The sequence below is a fragment of the Lycorma delicatula genome, chromosome 9, assembly GCF_047948215.1.
Source record: "Lycorma delicatula isolate Av1 chromosome 9, ASM4794821v1, whole genome shotgun sequence".
Lineage (NCBI taxonomy): Eukaryota > Metazoa > Arthropoda > Insecta > Hemiptera > Fulgoridae > Lycorma > Lycorma delicatula.
The window spans coordinates 95832546-95852450 of record NC_134463.1 but is presented as its reverse complement, the minus strand read 5'-3'; the positions used below and the strand labels follow the sequence as shown (position 1 = coordinate 95852450).

At 31.5% G+C, this 19905-nt stretch overlaps 2 protein-coding genes across 4 annotated transcripts in view; one reads left to right on the top strand and one right to left on the bottom strand.

Annotated features, from left to right (window-relative positions):
• Positions 1–19905, top strand: part of LOC142330607 (uncharacterized) — a 394400-nt gene that overhangs the window by 920 nt on the left and 373575 nt on the right. For both annotated transcript variants that reach the window (XM_075376009.1, XM_075376010.1), the window contains exon 2: positions 10096–10188. The gene's annotated coding sequence lies outside the window, so the exon portion shown is untranslated. The remainder of the gene's footprint in view (positions 1–10095; positions 10189–19905) is intronic.
• The window catches only part of Mlc1 (Myosin light chain alkali), a 34127-nt gene continuing 33624 nt past the window's right edge, over positions 19403–19905 (bottom strand). For both annotated transcript variants that reach the window (XR_012757819.1, XM_075376007.1), the window contains one exon: positions 19403–19642. Coding sequence is in view for 1 of the 2 variants with exons in the window: in XM_075376007.1 (XP_075232122.1) it covers positions 19587–19642 (56 nt within the window). In the remaining variant the exon portion in view is untranslated. The remainder of the gene's footprint in view (positions 19643–19905) is intronic.

Sequence of the window (19905 nt, the reverse complement as noted above, 5' to 3'; positions counted from 1 at the left end):
TAAATAATTTTCTTTTTAATTTCTAATATTTTTCTTTATACGTACCTTCTCCCCTCCTGGTCAACTAAATTAACAAAATTGAAGTACTGATATGTTTAAATCTTTTTAATGTATTCTATCTACAAAATAAATTTCATAGGAAAAGAAAAGTTCATGCTTTCTAGCTCCCCAACAAAACCCTCACAATTAAATGATCTTTAAATATGGCAAGATTCAAACAGCTTTTTTTTTTATCAAAATGTGTTTTATGATAAGGAAAGAATTAATATACTTAATTTTAACCAAACTTTCAATCTCTCCTAACCCTTACAGTTATCTAACCCCCAGTGCTCTAAATTAGTAATAAATTAAGTATTCCGCAATAAATTAATTATTCCGGTATTCAAAGTATTCATTTGCAAAATTTGTTTTATGAAAAATCATATAGAAGAAATTGTTCAAACCTTCTTGATCACCACATCCCCTAAATTAAAAGATTAGAAATATTACAGTATCAGAAACATTTTAATTTTTCATTATTGTTTTTTCTTCACAAAAAATGTTTTAAAAAAGGTGTCCAAGAGTTTTTTATTTGTCTTCCAAAGGCATTATTTAGCTTTCTAGCCCCTTCAATTAAAAAGAAATTGAAGTAGGTGATATTTGTATGGTTTTTTTTACAAAAATGTCCTCTATTATCAGAAAGAATTACAAATTAGACAGAAAAAGATGTTCATGTCTCCTTGTCCTCTAGAGTTCTTATGTCTCCTAGAGCCCTAAATTAACAAAAATTGAGATTGATTATATTCAAACTGTGTTTGATAAAAATGTGTCCTAACCTTCATAAAAATGATAATATGTAAACGACTGGTTTACCGTTTCTGGCTGTTTTTGCCTCTCAATGTTCTCATGCCTCTAACCCCTCAATTAAAAAAAAACAAAAAAAACTGAAGGATTATAATAGTAGAAAAAACACCAGTGGTCTGATCTGATCCCCTTTCCTGGCAGAGGGATCCAGTCTCCTTGTCTCCCACCAAATTAAAAAAATGTATATGTACAAGAGGTTTATTCTTTTTACTCAATTAATTATAGTTTGGTCCCACAATTAACGAAACTCTGAGATATTTGAATTTTTATTTTCAAAATGTATTCTTCTGTAAAAAAAAATAAAATACATAATTGTTCAAGATTATTCGGCCCTTTACTCTCCTCCATTTAAATTAACAGAACTTGATCTATTACAGTATTTGAACTTTTATTCACAAAATAATTTCTGCCTTCCAAAAAGAAGAATAAAACATTATTCAAGAGAAAAAGAGTTTCAAACCTTCTTGATACCAAATGGTACTAGTAAAGCTTCTAGTAATATAACGAATATTTTAATTTTGCATTATTAATTTTTTTTTTAAAATTATTTTTATAAATAATAAAATTTAACTAGAGGAATGTTGTAAATTTTGAAGGAACTGAAAAAAAAAAAAAACAAGGGTTAGAGATTCAGTCCCTCTTGGTTCCTGCTTGCATTAATTCAAAATTGAAAGACAGGGACATTCTAACCTAGACTAAGAAAGCTACCTATTGTAATGGGTACCATGATTCAACTTCTGGAAACGTTTGACATATGTTAAGCTTTTACATCCTCCAGACCCCAAAACTACCATCAGCTCAAAAGTTTTTATATATATATATATATTTCACTTTCTTGTGGACACAATAACTACTGTAATTTTCCACCAATCACTTTCAAATTTATACATCAAATATAATGATCCAAAATCTTGATTGAGTTTGTAAATGGGCAAAATTGGACCATGGGAGTGGAAATGGAAGGGATTTTTTGAAAAAAAATATATATATATCGCTATAATTTTAAAATTCATTTAAAGTTCCTACTATTCTTTGGATAAGAGCCTGAAACTTATCTAAGTAAAATTTTTTGATATCACCAACCACTGGCCCAAGAGGTAGAAAAAATGGGGTTTTGAAGATAAAAAATATACTACCTCCGTTAATAGGCATAGTATCGAATCAGTTTAAAGTGGCCGTTAGTCCTCTAAACATTACCTAAAACCTTTGTCTGAAACAAGTTATGATATAACCAATCCTTACGGCAAGCAATGACCAAAATGTTGCTAGAATTGTAAGATGGGCTTGTCATATGCCAAACATGAGATACTTTTTTTCACATGCAACCATTGTCGTATTGAGTAAATTTGAAGTTTTTATTAACTTTAAGGTAGAAACCTTTTTTATCACTTACTTAGCACTGGTGAAATCTACCCACCCCACCTTTCGGCATGTCGAAAGGGATTTTTTAGCGTATATTAGAGGCTTGTAAAAATTTCATGATCAGAGATTTGAGCCATTTTGTCTACCCAGGTGTTAAACCAATATTTGTTTCGGTTCCTCCTGGCAGCTGATGAGCTGTGTGTCTGCGAGGAGGTCTAGTCAAATGAACACATGATGTTTGACTACCCTGCTCTTGGAGAGCCCAGAACTCAGGCCATCCTAGAACTTAGAGGTCAAGGGGAAAATTGGCTACTCACAGTCAATGTGGTGATAGCTGCATTGTCAGATCAAGTGGGAGTTTCTTGATGCATTTGCTTTGTTCAACCGACATCAGTAGTTTGCCTAAGGGAAAAGATTCCTACAGCGGCGCTGTAGGAAGCTAGCCAAGAGATATGGCTGGCTACCGGCCACATTAAGGCTCCAAGTACCTTAATGGTGGACAGGTACTTGCTGGCATTCAGTGGCCTAGGCGTGGCAGCGAATTGCTGTCTTTGCGAAATAAATTCAATTATTGATAGTCATATATGTTTAAGTAGTTGACGGGGTGTGCCTACCCATTTTAGTGATATATGACAAGTGGGCAGTGGGACACGCAAGCGAGTGGTGTATGGCACCACACTTATTCCACTCACGCTTTTAAGTTAGTTCTAGGAGCTAGTTCGGACACTGGTCGCTAAACTGTTTCGAGGCTCAGTAGCCGTTTATGGCACAGACATTCAGTCTTATGCTTTAGAGTAAACAAATGGGGTGGTGGCAGGAGAAATGCCAAGCAAACCAATCTACCCAGGTATAGAATATTCTCTTGGTTTTATACATTTTTTGTAGGAATGATATTTAACACTTTTATGAATGAAGGTAGTATATGAACACCACCAGATTGGAACGGAGTGACATAACAGTTGTAATTTATTATTTTCATTAAAAATTAAACTAATTATTTACATATTTATAATAATGACATTTTATTATTTAGAAATAACTAATTTTTCTAAATATAGGAAGTATAAAATATCATGAGCTAACATTAACACCTGAAAATATACTTTCGTTTTCTATTCTTAAATTCTCAGGTTTCTTGTCATATTGTCATAATCAGGTTCTCTTCATATTCCTTCCATCTTTATCCTACTTCTTTCACCTCATCTACCATTTTACCATATCAATTTCTCTCATTTACCATTACCTTTCCATTTATCCCATTACTTGCTACATGGCACTACATGCTCTTCACCTTCCTATACATCAAATTGTTCTGCCCTTTCTTTTCTAGAACCTCAATACAATTGTATTCTTCCTTCAGTCATCTTTCCCTAGCTTTACTTGTTTCTCTCTTTAACTTTTATAATTTGCGATACGTCCTCTTTCATTTTTTGTCATACTCTTATACCACCTTCTTATTTTCACTTTCTTATCATTTTTGTTGTTACCTGTGGTTTATTGGCACTATTTCCCTCATAAATAGCATACTTCTTACTGCCGTTAATATGCCTTTTTTTATTCTCGCCCAGGTCTTCTCACTAAAAAACACAAAAAATGTAACTTTTTTAAGTTATGTTTCTTAACTGTCATCATTTTCTCTACTTTTTTCAAAGGTATTCACAGTCCCATTATAAATAGCACATGATTACTATTGATATCTGCATCTGGTAATCCATTGGCATTCTTAACAGCTTTCCTATACCTTTCATAGACTAAAATATGGTCTGCCTGATTGCATGTTTTGTTCGTTGGGGATATCGATGCATATCTTCTTCTTTCATGGTTTTTGAACCAAGTGCTGGTTATAAATAATTTTTTCTCCTGGCAAATTCTACCACTTTATTCCCCTAACATTCCTTACCAGTAAGCCAAATTTCCCTACCACACTACCATCTTCACTTTCTCTAACCACTTCATTCTTGTCTTCTATCAGCATCTTACAGTGGTTTTTTCTAAATTATTATATTTTCAGTACTCTCAAACATATGTTCAATATTTTCTTCTTCATAATTAGATGTTGGCATATATTGTTGTACTATAACTAAATAATTTGGTTATATCCCAATCTTTGACGATATTAATCTATCATTTATACAGCCTACTTTCTGCACGTTTTTGCTACTTCAATATTTCATAATTGTTGCGATATTTTCCTTTCTTTCTTCCACAATAGAAAATGAAAACTTCTCCACTCATCATTTCACCCTGTCCTTCCCACTTTACCTCACTCAGTTCTAATACATCTATTTTATTTATCTTCATTTCTTTCTTGAGATTCTCCAATCTTCTTCTTAGTAACATAGTCTTGACATTCCAAGTTTGTAAATGCAATCAGTCTTTTACTTTCTTTTGTTGCATCTCGCAGAGATCCAAATGAGAAACAATTTTAACTCCAAAACATTTAATAGAAGAAACCAGAATCATAGTGTAATGCAAAGAAATATCACTAAGATCTTTAATTCAGTGGTTTTCTATTGCATTCGGGATTCTAATTCTGTTTACTTCCTTAAGAAGTTCTTCCGCCTTTGGGGACAGTTTCCCACCCTCAGGGCAATAGTATCCTGTACCCACCACTGCTCATCTGCTCTCTAAGGAGGTACTTGTAATTTGGGGAACTCCTTATAGTGGGAATAACTCGGTCCCTTCATTCATTAGGCACTTGTGTAAACTAGCAGTTGTTAATGTACTAAATTTGTTGCCCCCTCTTTGTCTTGGTGAGGTGTATATCAGAATTTTTTCTTCACTAAATCTCAAATCTTAAAAACATTTCCTAGATTTTCTAGTACTTTTAAAGATAAAAGTATATTTTAAATATAATTAAAATCAGGGGTGAGATCAATATAATGGAATGCTGCTATTTTTACATATTTCTGAAGGGCATAATGCTGTTTTTTTATTTTACATCTTTTGGGAAAATCTACAAAAAAAAAAATATTTTAAGATCATCAAAATTGAGTTATAAGACCAGTGTAATATAAATTTATGTTATGCAGCTTTCAAAGTGTTTAGATTTTACAAGATTAATTTTTACTTTTAATGGCTCTTATTTTTTGCTTTTACTGTTATGTTTTGATCAAAACAATTATATTTTAAGTTTAATGAAAAGTGTAAATGAGGCCACTATAACTCATAATTACATTACATTCTAATTTAAAAATTTAAAAAAATATATACATTTGTAATTTTTTTTTTTTTAGTTGTATTTTTTCTTGTGAAATTTTTCAGATACTGTTGAACTGTTGAACTATAATTTTTGTAATATTGATATTACAGTTCTCTTTCCAAATTCTACTGAAGTTTAATATAAAATTACATAGCTTTTTATTAAATACTTAAATAAATTTCCTGTTTGAATTTCGTTAAAGAATGCTACTGAATCCAATAAAGTACTTTTTTCGTTCTTTCTTTCTTTCTATGAAAGAAATGCATCACTTCTCATTCTAGTCATATTAAATACTACTTCTTTCTAATTATAAAAAAAACTTCCCTTTTTTAACCCGTATAAGCAAAGATTACACATTTTTTTAATTTTCAATATAACACTAGACTGGACTAATTGTTGTTTGGATATATAGCTAATAACCGTAAAAGGTTATGTTATCCAAAATATCATAGTTGTGAAAGAACAAGGGAATGAATGAGATTAGTTAATAAAGTAAATTATTATGTTTTTACATCATACATGAAAATATTTTGAGTTTTTTTAAAAGTTAACAAAAAGGTTTTTTAGTTTCCTTCACTTTTTTTGAAGAAAAAAATGTGATTGTAAAATTAAATTAAATTTATTATCAGAAAACTTATAGGCATTAAAATAAGGCTGTTCTTATTTATTTTACCTCCTTACGACATAATAAATATTAAAACTTATATCCAAAGATGGCTAATCTAGATATATTTTCATAAATTATCTAGTTATGGTATTACATGTTTTATCATAAATTATCTAGTTATGGTATTACATGTTTTAATCCATATGTTAACAAGTCTTTAGGTTTTAATGTTACTGTGCTCTTAGTTACTTATTGTTCGGTGTTACATAACAGATTGTGATTTTGTAGTGTTGCAGCTTGTAATAATATTTAAAATGTAATTCTTTGTTGCTGTACAATTTCTCTTAAGTATTTTAATTAACTCTTAATAAATTCTTTTATATGGTTTTAAAACAAATAGGAAAATTTACCTTCTAAAAGATGAAGTAAGTTTATAGTTCATTAAGAGATTAAGACAATCACATTTAATTAGTTAACAATAGAGAGGAAAACCTGTGGAGGAAGACTTGGAAAAAATTATTTCAAACAAATATGTTGTTGGTACATATAATGTAATAAGCATTAATAATAAATAACTTGTAACCAAATTTTTGACCAAATATGTGGGTAATTGATTTTTTAAAAACTTGCCAGCATAACATCAACTGAATATACTGTATATATATATATACAGTATATTATTATTATTTAATAGCACAAACCAGTAAAATAATTGAAAACTCAAAAAGATTATCAATAATTTTGAAATTTTAAGCAAATTTAAGATTATACCTATGTAATATGTGTAGACCAAACATTTATTTCTTTTTAGAGATGTTTCCTTTATTCTTTATATTAAATTAACATGAAAATGTGCATTTAAAACATTAATATTGTGTGCATTTCCATCGTTGTTTATTACTTCACACATTAGTCTAATATTCACCACAAATAACGTTCTCATATTACCAAGACTATTATAATTAATTAATTATCAATACGTTTAATTAATAAGCATTACGTATTATCAATGTAATAAAAATGAATAATAATCAGTAATCTACAATTGCAGATTGTATTTCGTGCAACGATTGTACTTCGTTTAGCCGTAAGTAACTACGCGTTGGGCTTTAATTGTTAACCGGCAGATAGCAGTTGTATGGCACTACTTGTTTCCTGATGATCACGAGAGAAATAGCTATTTGAAAAGATTCTTAGGTTACATAGACGCATTTAGAAAATTTATTAGTTGTATGAAGGTAGACGAATAAAACATTTTGTTATTGTTAACAAATCGGAACAAAGAATTTTAAAAGAAAACAGAATTGTCTGTTTTGTTTCGTAATATCACAATATATAGTATGTTGTTTTTACTTCCTTGTACGAAGTAAAGGAAATATTGTAATCGCGAAAAATTTCAGATTTCAATAAAAATATTTATTTTGACCATCCCTAACTCCAGTTTGACTAGTTTCGGCGTGACTTCTGTACGTACGTATGTATCTCGCATAACTCAAAAACGATTAGCTGTAGCATGTTGAAATTTTGGATTTAGGATTATTGTAACATCTAGTTATGCATCTCCCCTTTTGATTGCAATCGACTGAACCAAAAGTGTCCAAAAAAAGCTCAAAATCCAAAACAAAATTTGGATTTTGAGCGATATATCACAACGATATATCATAAGTGGTACTTATTTTCATCGTTTACAGAATTATAGCCAAATAAAATGTTTTGAAATATTTGGATCTTACAATGGGAAGGCACATCGGTTCGAATTCGACTTCATCTCCTTTTTTTACATTTTTTTAAATTTAAATATTAATTTATTAATAATTAACCTCTGATTGTAAAAAAAAAATTACGATTAAATAATAATTCAATAATAACAATAAAAAAAGTGAAAAAAATTTTATGTACTTTTCATTTTAAAAAATTGTGCATTTATTTCCTAGAGATAAATATTTCCTTGAAGAATAAAACCCACCGGGTTAGTCTAGTAGTGAACGCTTCCCATATCAGCTGATTTGGAAGTCGAGAGTTCCAGCGTTCAAGTCCTAGTAAAGCCAGTTATTTTTACACGGATTTGAATACTAGATCGTGGATACCGGTGTTCTTTGGTGGTGGTTGGGTTTCAATTAACCACACATCTCAGGAATGGTCGAACTGAGAATGTGCAAGACTTCATTTACACTCATACATATCATCCTCATTCATCCTCTGAAGTACGAGGTGTGATCAAAAAATACGGTGAATAATTTTTTATTAAAAAAAGTAATAAGGTTACATAGAATTCGATTTAATCTCCTTCAAAGTACTGTCCTTGGCTAGCATTGCACTTATTCCAACGTTGACTCCATGACTGGAGGCATTTCTGGAAGGTATCTTTCGGAAGGGCTTTCAGCTGCTCGGTCGTGGCCCTCTCAATGTCAGCAATGGTGTCAAAACGTTTTCCTTTAAGCACAGTTTTAATTTTTGGGAAGAGCCAAAAGTCCCATGGTGCTAAATCCGGTGAGTATGGCGGTTGTGGACAGACAGGAACACTTTTTTCTGCCAAAAACTCGCGAATGAGAAGCGAGGTGTGATACGGCGCGTTGTCGTGATGAAGAAGGAAGCCATTGGTCCATTTTTCTGGTAGCTTTCTTCGTACGTCGTTTCGCAAACGTTGCAGTACACCCTTATAAAATTCAGAGTTTACAGTTGTTCCCCTTGGAACGAACTCTGATCGCACTATGCCCTCACTATCGAAAAAAACAACGAGCATGACCTTGATGTTGGATTTAGACTGACGTGCCTTTTTAGGGCGAAGAGATGAAGTGGTTTTCCATTGGGAACTCTGCATTTTGGTCTCAGGATCATAGCCATAGACCCAACTTTCATCTCCAGTTACAATTTTGGCTATGAAGTCCGGATCTGCATGAAGACGACCCTTCAACTCCGTGCAAATTGACACATGACTTTCCTTCTGTTCATCACTCAAAAGTCTGGGAACAAATTTTGCACTCACTCGTCTCATTTGCAATTCATTAGTTAAAATGCTTTCAACGGATCCGTACGAGATGTTAAGGTCTTCCGATAGCTCTCGAATAGTCATTCGCCTGTTTGAATGAACCATTGTTTCCACTTTTTGCACATTTTCAACTGTTTTGAGGTTACTGGACGTCCCGCACGCTGCTCGTCTTCAACAGACTCATTTCCGTTTTTTAATTGGTTATACCACTTGTACACAGTCTTCATAGTTACCACATTATCGCCGTACACATATTCTAACATTTCGTGAGCTTCTTTGGCACTCTTTTGCCACTTAAAACAAAACTTAATGTTAATGCGTTGTTCAAAATCCATGTTGCGCGACAGACTCGATAAACACGACCTCACTCTAGCGGCTCTGGCAGCTGACTGGCAAGCTCGAACGTGTTACAACTTGTCCCTGCCTGTCTCAGTTGATCACGCTATTGGACAAATTACAGCATATGGATGTAGCGTCGGCAGTTGCCGCTATAAAAATTCATTCACCGTATTTTTTGATCACACCTCGTATTATCTGAACGGTAGTTTTCGGAGGCTAAACAGGAAAAAGCAAGATCTTAGAGAAAAAAGGTCAAATGAAGTTGTCCCATTTCTGCTGTTGATGTTTTTATGTGTTGGCATCGAAACAGCAAAAAGGCTGTTAACTTGTTCATAACCCAACTTTTCGTTTTTTTATATGCTCTCTTTTTTTAATTATTTAACTTCAATATTGTAACAGTCATTAATTTTTTGCTTGATCTCGCCACATAACCTTGAAGCTTGTCCGTGGAATATGAAAATTGAATTTTGTAGCGCATGAAAAATGCCATGCCTAACCGGTATTCGAATCGAAACCTGCGGATGAAAGGCCGAGATATTTTAATATTATAACAGTAATAAAGGAATAAGAATGTAACTTTATATGCACACAAAAATAATTTTCTTAAAGATGCAGTTCTTTTTTATTGATTTATATTTGTGGAAAATGACTCCAGCATATTAATTTTTTTGATTAGATATCGGAATAGAAAGTATTCTTATAATCATATATAGTACATTTCTCTAATTCTGAATTTTGATTTTATTTTTATAGAAAATCAAGAAATAGGGAAATGAGATTGGAGAATTGGATAGATAGACTTTAGTTTCGAATCCAGATTGGCTGAAAATAATAAATCAATTCACGGTAAGTAATTTTTAAAATAATTCAATCCTTATTATTTATTAATATGTATGTATTTTACGTACTTAATTTGTAATTTTACTATTAAATATGAGCCACAAATAATTATAAAAAAGGGACAGTCAGTGTTTTTATAGAAATTTACTTTCTCTGATGGAATAATTGCTTGAAATTAGACTTTAAATATAGGAAAAAATTATTATTATTATTATTATCTTTAATTAGGTGAGTTCTTAAAATTTGCAACAGAGAGATGGTCTGTTCATTTAATCGGCTGGATTCGTTTAATATCTTCTTGATATAAATAATTTTCCGTCGCTAATTATTGGTCGATAAAAATTTCCTTTAAATTTAATTCGTGGGTGGAATTTATCGTATTTTAATCATACATACACCCTCGCATTTTACTTATTTAAGTTACAGAAGATTAACAATAAAAGTTTTCGGTCACTGCTGCGTTTAATCTCAAAGAATTAATGAATTCAAATAATGTATTTTGGTGGATTAGCGGTTGGCAGTTCGAATCCGGCACGAACAAAGTGAAATTTAACTCTATCAGTTCCCTAATTTGTCTCTTGGACATTTTCATTTATTTATTTTATTTTTTAGTTATAATAAACAATATATCTATCTGTAAGTTTTACATATATACATCATTCAATGAAATATTATCATTATCTACAAACCTCAACGTACTATTTCATAGCATTTTGTTTTGTTTTTTTTTTTTTTTAATCAGACATATACCAAAATAAGATATCGATTATTGGTATTTTATTTCATTCCATAATCCATAAATTTACAAATTATAAATTAAAATCTTTTTTAATTTTGAAAATGTTTAATGAATAATAGGGGATATAGAACCTAAAATATACTATTTTTCTTAAATTACCGATCGGTTAGTATCTCATACAATTATACTTAATTAAAGTTCATTGGCTGAACGTGTATTATCAATAAATAAGAAGAGTGAATAGTCTACATCTTGTGTGAGCGTATTAATATAAATTTCTCGTAAATATTCATAAACATTTAACAATGTATACCGTGAAAAGTTCTTCTAATATAAAAAAAAGCTATAACAAATATTAATTATATGATAAACCTGTATATGCGTAAAATATCCGCCAAATACGATACACACACGCGCGCGCGCGGACACAGACACAAATGAACAAACAAGTAAATAAACCAGGTTACTACTCTATTTAGCGTACTCAGTATATATCTGGAGCGTTTTCATCTTAACTAATACAGTCCTTTACGTTATAGGTAGGTCAGTAGTGTTGTTTATACATTCTAGTATTGGTAGTTTAATTATCCTTATAGTTAAACTTGCCTGGTGATTACGTAAGGGGTTTTCTACAAATATATGCTATATGCCTAACTGGGTCAGAATTGGTAAGCGATGTAAATATTTTTTTTTTTATTAATAAACTTTAAGTAGTTTTTACTACTTTTATGTTATTATTATTATACATATCTACAATTTGGGTGGTAAACGCCTACTAGCTGTGCAAAAGCTTCTTTTTCCTTCGGTTGTAAAAGCCATATTATTTAGTTACAAATAAACTCTTTGACTTGTATATTTAAAAACAGATATTACGTGAAATTCATTGTCAGAAGAGGGGATTTAGTAGCAACGTCAACAAATTATTGAACCACTTATTTTATAAAATCGTTGATTAAAATCGAAGTTACTCGACTAATAATTGCCAAATAATTTAATTTTAGAAAGAAATCGTAAGAGCGAAAAATTACCGAATAGAATAAACTGAAACTTTATCGGCAACCCTGACATAGAAAATATTAACTGTTCGATAATAATTTCACTTATTTTAAGTTCGTTTGTTTATTTCAAAATATCGGCTCGGCTTGAAACGTATACCGTGTAATAACAGTGTTTTTCGCTTAGATCTTTATTTTTTGAACGTCTAAACCCGGCCGAAATTCACTGACGGATGGTAAAACAATACTATAAAATGTGTATTAACAGTGAAAATTTTTGTAGGTGGATGGACGGTTTAAATCTGGTATAACAAGCGTCACAGATTTTCATCGAAGCGGAACACCGGTGAAAGTTTCAACTGACGCTTTGCAAAATCAAATTAATGTTTTTATTTGCAGAGGCAGATTGATTAAAATTTAAGAAATTACTGAAATTTTCAGTACATACTATTTCATTATTCACGATAAGTTGAATTATTTCAAAAAGTGTTCGGGACGAATTCCGAGACGTTAGACTTGTAAGAAACTTAAACAGCTGTTTTTATAGTAAAATAATGCTCTCTGATCGCATAATAAGTTGTGATGAAACTTGCATTCATCATATTGAGCCGGAATCCGATGTGGAATGCAGTGGCAACTCGTAAGTAAAATTAGTAGAGATGCTGCTCCAGAAAATTTTTTCTGGGCCTATTCAAGGTCATAATTAAAGTTTTCTGTAAAATAAAAGAACCGAAAAAAAACTGAATCAAATAGAATAGCTGGAAACAGGATAGTAATCTAATACTACGCTTTATCACATTCAAAAAAATGGTACACATTTTTTTTATGCGCACATTTTTAAGCACAATGTGCTTAAAAACCGTATTCGGTTTAACCGCATAAATGGTAAAATGACAATACAGATAATATTTTTTCAGTATTATTAGTTAATAACTTAATAAAATGTCCGCTTAAAAACAATATAGTTCAACGGTACTTAATTTAAATTTCTATGTACACATAAACAAATACATAATTATTTTTTACTAATTACTTTTCCTTTCTCCCTTCCAGCGTGCTTTTGAACAGATTTGGCAATCAAAGAGCCCTTGCTTTCCGCCATCTTCTGATCGCTACTGAAAAAACAACTAAATCGCTTTCATATTCCTTTCACCGACTAAACTAGAAAAGGGAACGAACAAGGAACGTTCCCTTTACACACGCGGATTAAAAAAAACTACCTTCCACCAGCACGCCAGGGTCGGCACTGCGAGATCGACAGTGCTCTCTCTCCCTCGCAGCCTCGCGTGCAGCTTCCTATGTGCGCATGCGCACAACAACCAAAAACCACGCCGCTGAAACTGTGAAACGCACATTTTCATACAAAAGATTTTTGTATCTTTTTCATAAACTGGGGAGATGGCTACTGACATTAAGCTTAAGAATTATATGTTGTAAAAGTATAAAGAAAGAATTAAAGAAAAAAGGACCCATTATATTAAATTTTATCGATAATATCAAGTGGAAATAGGGGGTGCTGCAGTTCTACAGTGCCTATACGCAAGCCGCCACTGATGAAATGTAAACATCCTAGTTCGCCCGGCAGGAAAGAATTCAATACCTATGCGTTTCCCTGGTAAAGTAATGCTGACGATGTTTTGGATCTATGAAAGCCCAATTTATTACGAATATTTAGAAGTTCAGCGTACAATCAACAGCGAGTACTATTGTGAAATGCAATCAGGAGGAAAGGTGTCCTGATTGATACTCAAAAGGTGTAATTTCTTCTACATGGTAACGCCTGCCCCCATACTGCGTAAAAGACACGGAAAGCTATTCAAAAGTCGAGTTGGGAATCGCTATATCCAACTTAAATTTTTATCAATTTTTTTTTTTTTTTTTTTGGTTCCTCAAAACGTTTTTACTTGGCATCGAGTTCGGTATCATAAACGGGTCAAAAGTGGGGTGAATGAATGACTCAAACATCAAGGTGAACATTTCCTTATATTTGGAATAAGGCGGTTCACCGAAGGACGGGACCAGTGCTTTAATATAATCGGGGAATATGTTGAAAACTAGTTTCACTGGCATTGAATAGATAATAAGTTTTCTACAGTAATTTGTCTCTTTAATTATTTAACCACCCTCGTATTTGAATGCGTATATTTTAATGAAGTACGTATACAAAAAATTAATTTCTTATTTAAATACTGATTACAGAGTAGTATTATTTATATAATAGGAAATCTTTTAATTTATTTGTAAATAAATTGATCTGAAAATATTTTCTATCTTAGGTAATTTATTAAAAATCGAAATTAAATAATAGTAAGGTCTCTCTTGTTGGCCGATGGATTATGCTGTATAATGTGAAAACAGTTATATTGTCTGGTTTGACTGAAATATATATTGTTATTTTTTCAGGAATAAATTACCTTTTATTAGTTGACGTTGCTATTCGTAAATAGACACTACAGAAATGTTAGAATTATTAATTTACCAAAAATCGGTCTGTACTGATCATATTTACCGATATCAAACAAAGTAACTTTGAAATAATGTTAAAACCATGTGTTAAAATTATAACGACTGTTTTTTTATGCATTCAAATAATATAATTTTAAATGTAGATATATATTTAAACAAAAAAAATCTCTTATGTTTTAATTAATATAAATAAAATTGTTTGTACTTCTGCGGAATGGTAACCTCTTTTCTTTTGATGTAAAAAGAGAATAAGTTAGAAACAATGCTTGTTAAGCGGTCTTATATTAAAATATATAAGTTTAAGGTATTTTCAACTATAATTTTACTTTCATCATAGTTTTGATTCACTTTAAGTTATTAGGGAAACAAAGTTTGGTTACTGTAAGCACAGAGTTTCAGAAGAAAGCGGGTAGAAACACCAACCCTTCTTTACATCTACTTCTTGGGAAAAAAAAGTTAAGCAGGTTTCTTTTATTACCATTTTATAATATTTTTAACGAATCTCTCTTTAAATATAAAACATCTCTACTGTAAAATTAAAAATTAACTGTAATTTAATTCTAATACAAAATATAGTCTACGTAGTGTAAGAAAACCTTTTTTTTATTGCGTAAAAATGTTATTCCCAGATTTTGATGTATTTTTATGTTTTGTGGGGGACTATTTTATAACTATTTTTTTAAATTTCTATCTCTATGGTTGTGGACTTTGGCTTTTGAATTTATACTGAAAAGCAGAAAATACGTTCGATTTCATACTATAATTTTTCTCAACCAAACAGATCATCTCTGTACATCATAGGTGTTGATTGTACAATAATTTTCTCAGGTGAAGATATTTATAATACAGAGAATCTTAAACGTCTAGCTTCTTCAAACAAAACTTAAAAAGTCTGATGTGGACAACACATGACTTCCTTGTACGCCTATTAAATTACATTTTTTTAAAATGAAAAGTACGTAAAATGTTATTTCATTAAAAACTTCTGATTTTTTTTCTGTTGAATTATTATTTATCGTAGAATTTTTTATACAATCAATGGTTAATAATTAATTATTAATAAAACAATATATCTAAATAGAAAAATAAAAAAAGGAGATGAAGTCTGATTCGAAGCGGTGTGCCTTCCCCTTGTAAGTCCAAATATTTGATTAATTAAAATTTTATTTGACTATGACTCTGGAACCGATAAAAATCAGTACCACTTATGATCATCGTTGAAAAACTTTCAATGAGGGCTTATCACTCTAGTTAAGAAAAAATCAAAAATCCAGATTTCTTTGGATTATGGGCTTTTTTGGGCACTTTTGGTTAGGTAGATTAAAAAAGGGGAGATGCATAACTAGATGTTATAACAGTCCTAAATCCAAAATTTCAACATCCTACAGCTAATCGTTTTTGAGTTATGCGAGATACATATGTACTTAAATACATACATATATACGTACGTACAGACGTCATGCCGAAACAAATCAAAATGGATATTTCCGTTGAAATCTAGAAATCGAAATTTTTCGCGATCACAATACTTCCTTTACTGCGTACAAGGAAGTAAAAACCTTCTTGCATGTAAAACGTTTATTTTATTTATTTAATTTAAAGTTATTAGTAAAAATAATAAATAACTATCGTACTAAAAAGTAAATTGTACAATAATAAATAAATATTGTACAGTTTTTATACTATATAAAAACTGGTGTAAGGCAAAGTGATGGATTGTCACTTCTCCATTATAACTGCATCCTTGACTGGGTCATAAGGGCATGGAAAAACAAACTCTCTAACGTAAAACTCCTCAAAAAATACAGAAAGCACTTTTCAACATCAACTTCCTTGATTTTTACCGTCGACATCATTCTACAGTCCTAAAACATAGAAAACTCAGCCCTACAACTTGGAATCCTTCAAAGAATCGCAGCTAAATCAGGCCTCCAATTTTTTTTGAAAAGACACAATTCATTACAAACATTAAAGACTCTCCCAAAAGTTTTCAAATCTCTAAGGTTAGCAAATTCAAGTACTTCGGGGAAACCGCCACACCCAATGTTTCTGAAAAAGAAGCGATGAACGAACGAGCACGCAAACTGGAAATCGTTTACTAACTTCCCCTTAACATTTACATTAAAAAATGCATCTCCATCAACACCAAAATCCGTCGCTATAAGACCGCCTTCCGATCCAGATCGGTCGGAAGAGTGGGAATCTTATAATTTTTATATACTTGCATCGCATTACATGGTCTTTTGCTGTATCCTGCAAGGTTAGACAACTAAATTTCTTCATAATACTGTTGATATGTCATTGTTAATAAACATATCGACGCCTTGAGCGAAATGTAACACATCATTCGATCTTATGCAAGGTTTCTCAATCTTTTCGTCTCAGCAAGTGCTATTTTATCATTTGGCTATTCAATACATAACGCGGATCTAATTCATTTAAAGCTAAACCATCTAAGATTCTGGCTCGACATAGAGCAACATAAACTTGTTCTTTTGCAAATATATTTCCCCAAATCTACTACAGCTCTATTAAATCTTATACCTTGTAGTTTGTGCACTGTTACAGCCCAACTTAAAATTAAAGGTGGCATACATTCTTTATTAATTTGAAATGTTGTACTTACTAGTGTAATAGATACACAACCACCTTCATCTTTCATTTGCATACTTACTATTTCGTCATAGAATTTTATTACCACTGCTTTTTGTAACTTACCCGTCTCCTTCCAGTCGGTCCCTTCGTAGACCAGGCCATTTGAATTTCTTTACAATAGTGTCGTTAATTAAACCATTATATCATCAAAAAGGAGCACATTTATTCTGCAGAATAACTTACCGCGTTATTAATCAGACACAGAAAATTAAAAAATAATTATTAAAAACAAAATTGCAACGACATCAAAATGTGTCAAAAAGTAAGAAATAATTCCGTTGAAATAATTAATTCCTTAGACACTTTTCTGAATCGGCGCCAGAATACATCGTCATACTTATGTGGTACTTCATATAAATAGCGACCTATAGATAGCGTACATAAAAAGACGTAATAATCACAAACGGAAAGTAATCATAGCACATAAATATGAATTCCACTGATGTAATATCGGCTTTTATATAATGTTTGTATATACTCGTACTTTTATAGAACAAATTTGTACTATACCTAGAAATTAATTTTGTAGAAGGAGGCGCCTATTCAAAAAAGTAATTAAGGAATTAATTAACTATGTATTTGGACGAAATTATCTCTTACGATTTAGCGCATTTTAATGTCGATTCCATTCTTTTTTTTTTTAAATAATTATATTTAAGTAATATAATACAACGAGAGGGCGGTCGGCCATCTGCATTTGAATACACATAATCATATCGCTATCAGAACGAATTCAATGAGTATTTTTATTCGATTTCTTTTTACTCATATTGGGATGTGTATCGAAAGTGTTTGAAAAAATGATCGATTACATCCTCTGAATATTAAATTTATATTTGATTCTTTGAAGAATTCGATACCGCCCATATCTACCCACTACTGTTCAATCGGGTCGCATAAGTGCGTTGCGGAGAGCACACACAGGTTGGTTTGCCTGTGTTTTAATTAACCACGTATCTCAGGAATGGTCGAAGTGAGACTGTACAATACTATACTTCATTTACACTCATACATATCCTCATTCATCCTCTGAAGTAATACCTGAACGGTAATTCCGGAGGCTAAACAGAAAAAAGAAAGAAAGAAGGTTGGTTGCATGTTGGGTTTCAATTAACCACACATGTCAGAAATGGTCTACGTGAGATTGTATCAAGATTACACTTCACTTACACTCATACATATCATCCTCTGAAGTAATATCTGGCGGTGATTCCCGGAGGCTAAATAGGGAAAAAAAATTGGTTGCCTGGCCGGCCTCCGTGGCGCGAGTGGTAGCGTCTCGGTCTTTCATTCGGAGGTTCCGGGTTACAATCCCAGACACGCATGGCATTTTCACACATGCTACAAATCATTCATCTCATCCTGTGAAGCAATACCTGATGGTGGTTCCGGAAGTTAAACAAAAAAAAAAAAAAAAAAAAAGGAAAAAAAAAAGGTTGGTTGCCTACTGATTTGAATACTAGATCTGGATACTGGTGTTCTTTGGGGTTGGGTTTCAATAACCAAACATCTCAGAAATGGTCGACCTGAGGCTGTGCAACACTACACTTCATTTATATTCATACATATCATCCTCTGAAGTAATAACTTACGCTGGTTGCGGAGGCTAAACAGAAAAAGAAAGGTTGATTGACAGGCGCCGTTGTATCCCCGGGCATAGGATTGAGAACTCTGGATGTAATTTATGCAAGTGTTCTACGAGACCTATAATTTTTATGAACGCTGACACCGTTTGTTCTTTCTGGATGTTCAGAAAGTATATTCTTATCTTCTAATGTAAAGGATTAAATCGCATACACGTCGTGATTCACACCGAAACGGGAATATTAATCTGTAAATATTGAGTGTAAATAGTGTCGTTATGTAAATATTGGTGTAAGTGAGAAGTGTGTCTGTGACGTACGCCTTTACGTCAATTTCAGCACCATCCTGCGTGAAGGAGTGGGTTTCTAGTGTTTCCCACTGCATAGGCGGTGAACCCCACACACCCAGTATGTGCAAGCTGCTGGGCGTTTAGTTCAGGCAAATTTTCCCACTTTCTAAAAAAAAAAATTAATCAGGATAAATTTAATTTATTGCGTTTCAAATATGGGAGTGGATATTTATAGTACAATGACGGCAGGAATTTATTTTATCTGGTCAGTTATAATAACATTTTAAAGCATTTCTGAGTATTAGTACTTCTTTTGAAAATATATTTTTTGTTTGTAAACAAAAGTCAAGTACCACTTATATTCTTCGATTAGATATTATAATCTGATAAAACACCCGGCTTACCTGGTTATAAGCTAAAAGAACAAAAAAAAAATAGTAAAAGAGAAAAATATTTTAAAAACTTAAAGGTAAAACATAAATAATACATATATTTTAATAAATAGACGTATATAATTTATTTATTTACAGCTGACGGTGTTATTATCAATATAATAATAAAACAATAAAATTAAAATGAATAATGACGATTTTATTATATAGATTTTGTCGATGATAATTTTGTAATGTAAAATTTTTTTCAATTCATATTTAATAAATTTTTGTTTATTTTAATATTACTCTGGCTTGATATTAGCTGGTATTGGTTTGTCACAAAATCTTGCAAGGAATGCTGTAACAGTATATAAAAATTATTTTAGTAAATGAAATAATATGCCGACTAATCTATCATTAAAGATTTTATCCGTTCTACGATATATACTATAATGGATTTATACAAATAAATGTTAAAACTTATATCTAAGTTCTAGGCTGGCAAGCTAGTCAAAAAAAAAAAAATTAAATATTACGCTATTTTACTAATACTTAATGTATTAAAATACTTTACTAATTGTTTACTAATATGAGTTGTAAGCGGCTATAATTACAAGCAGT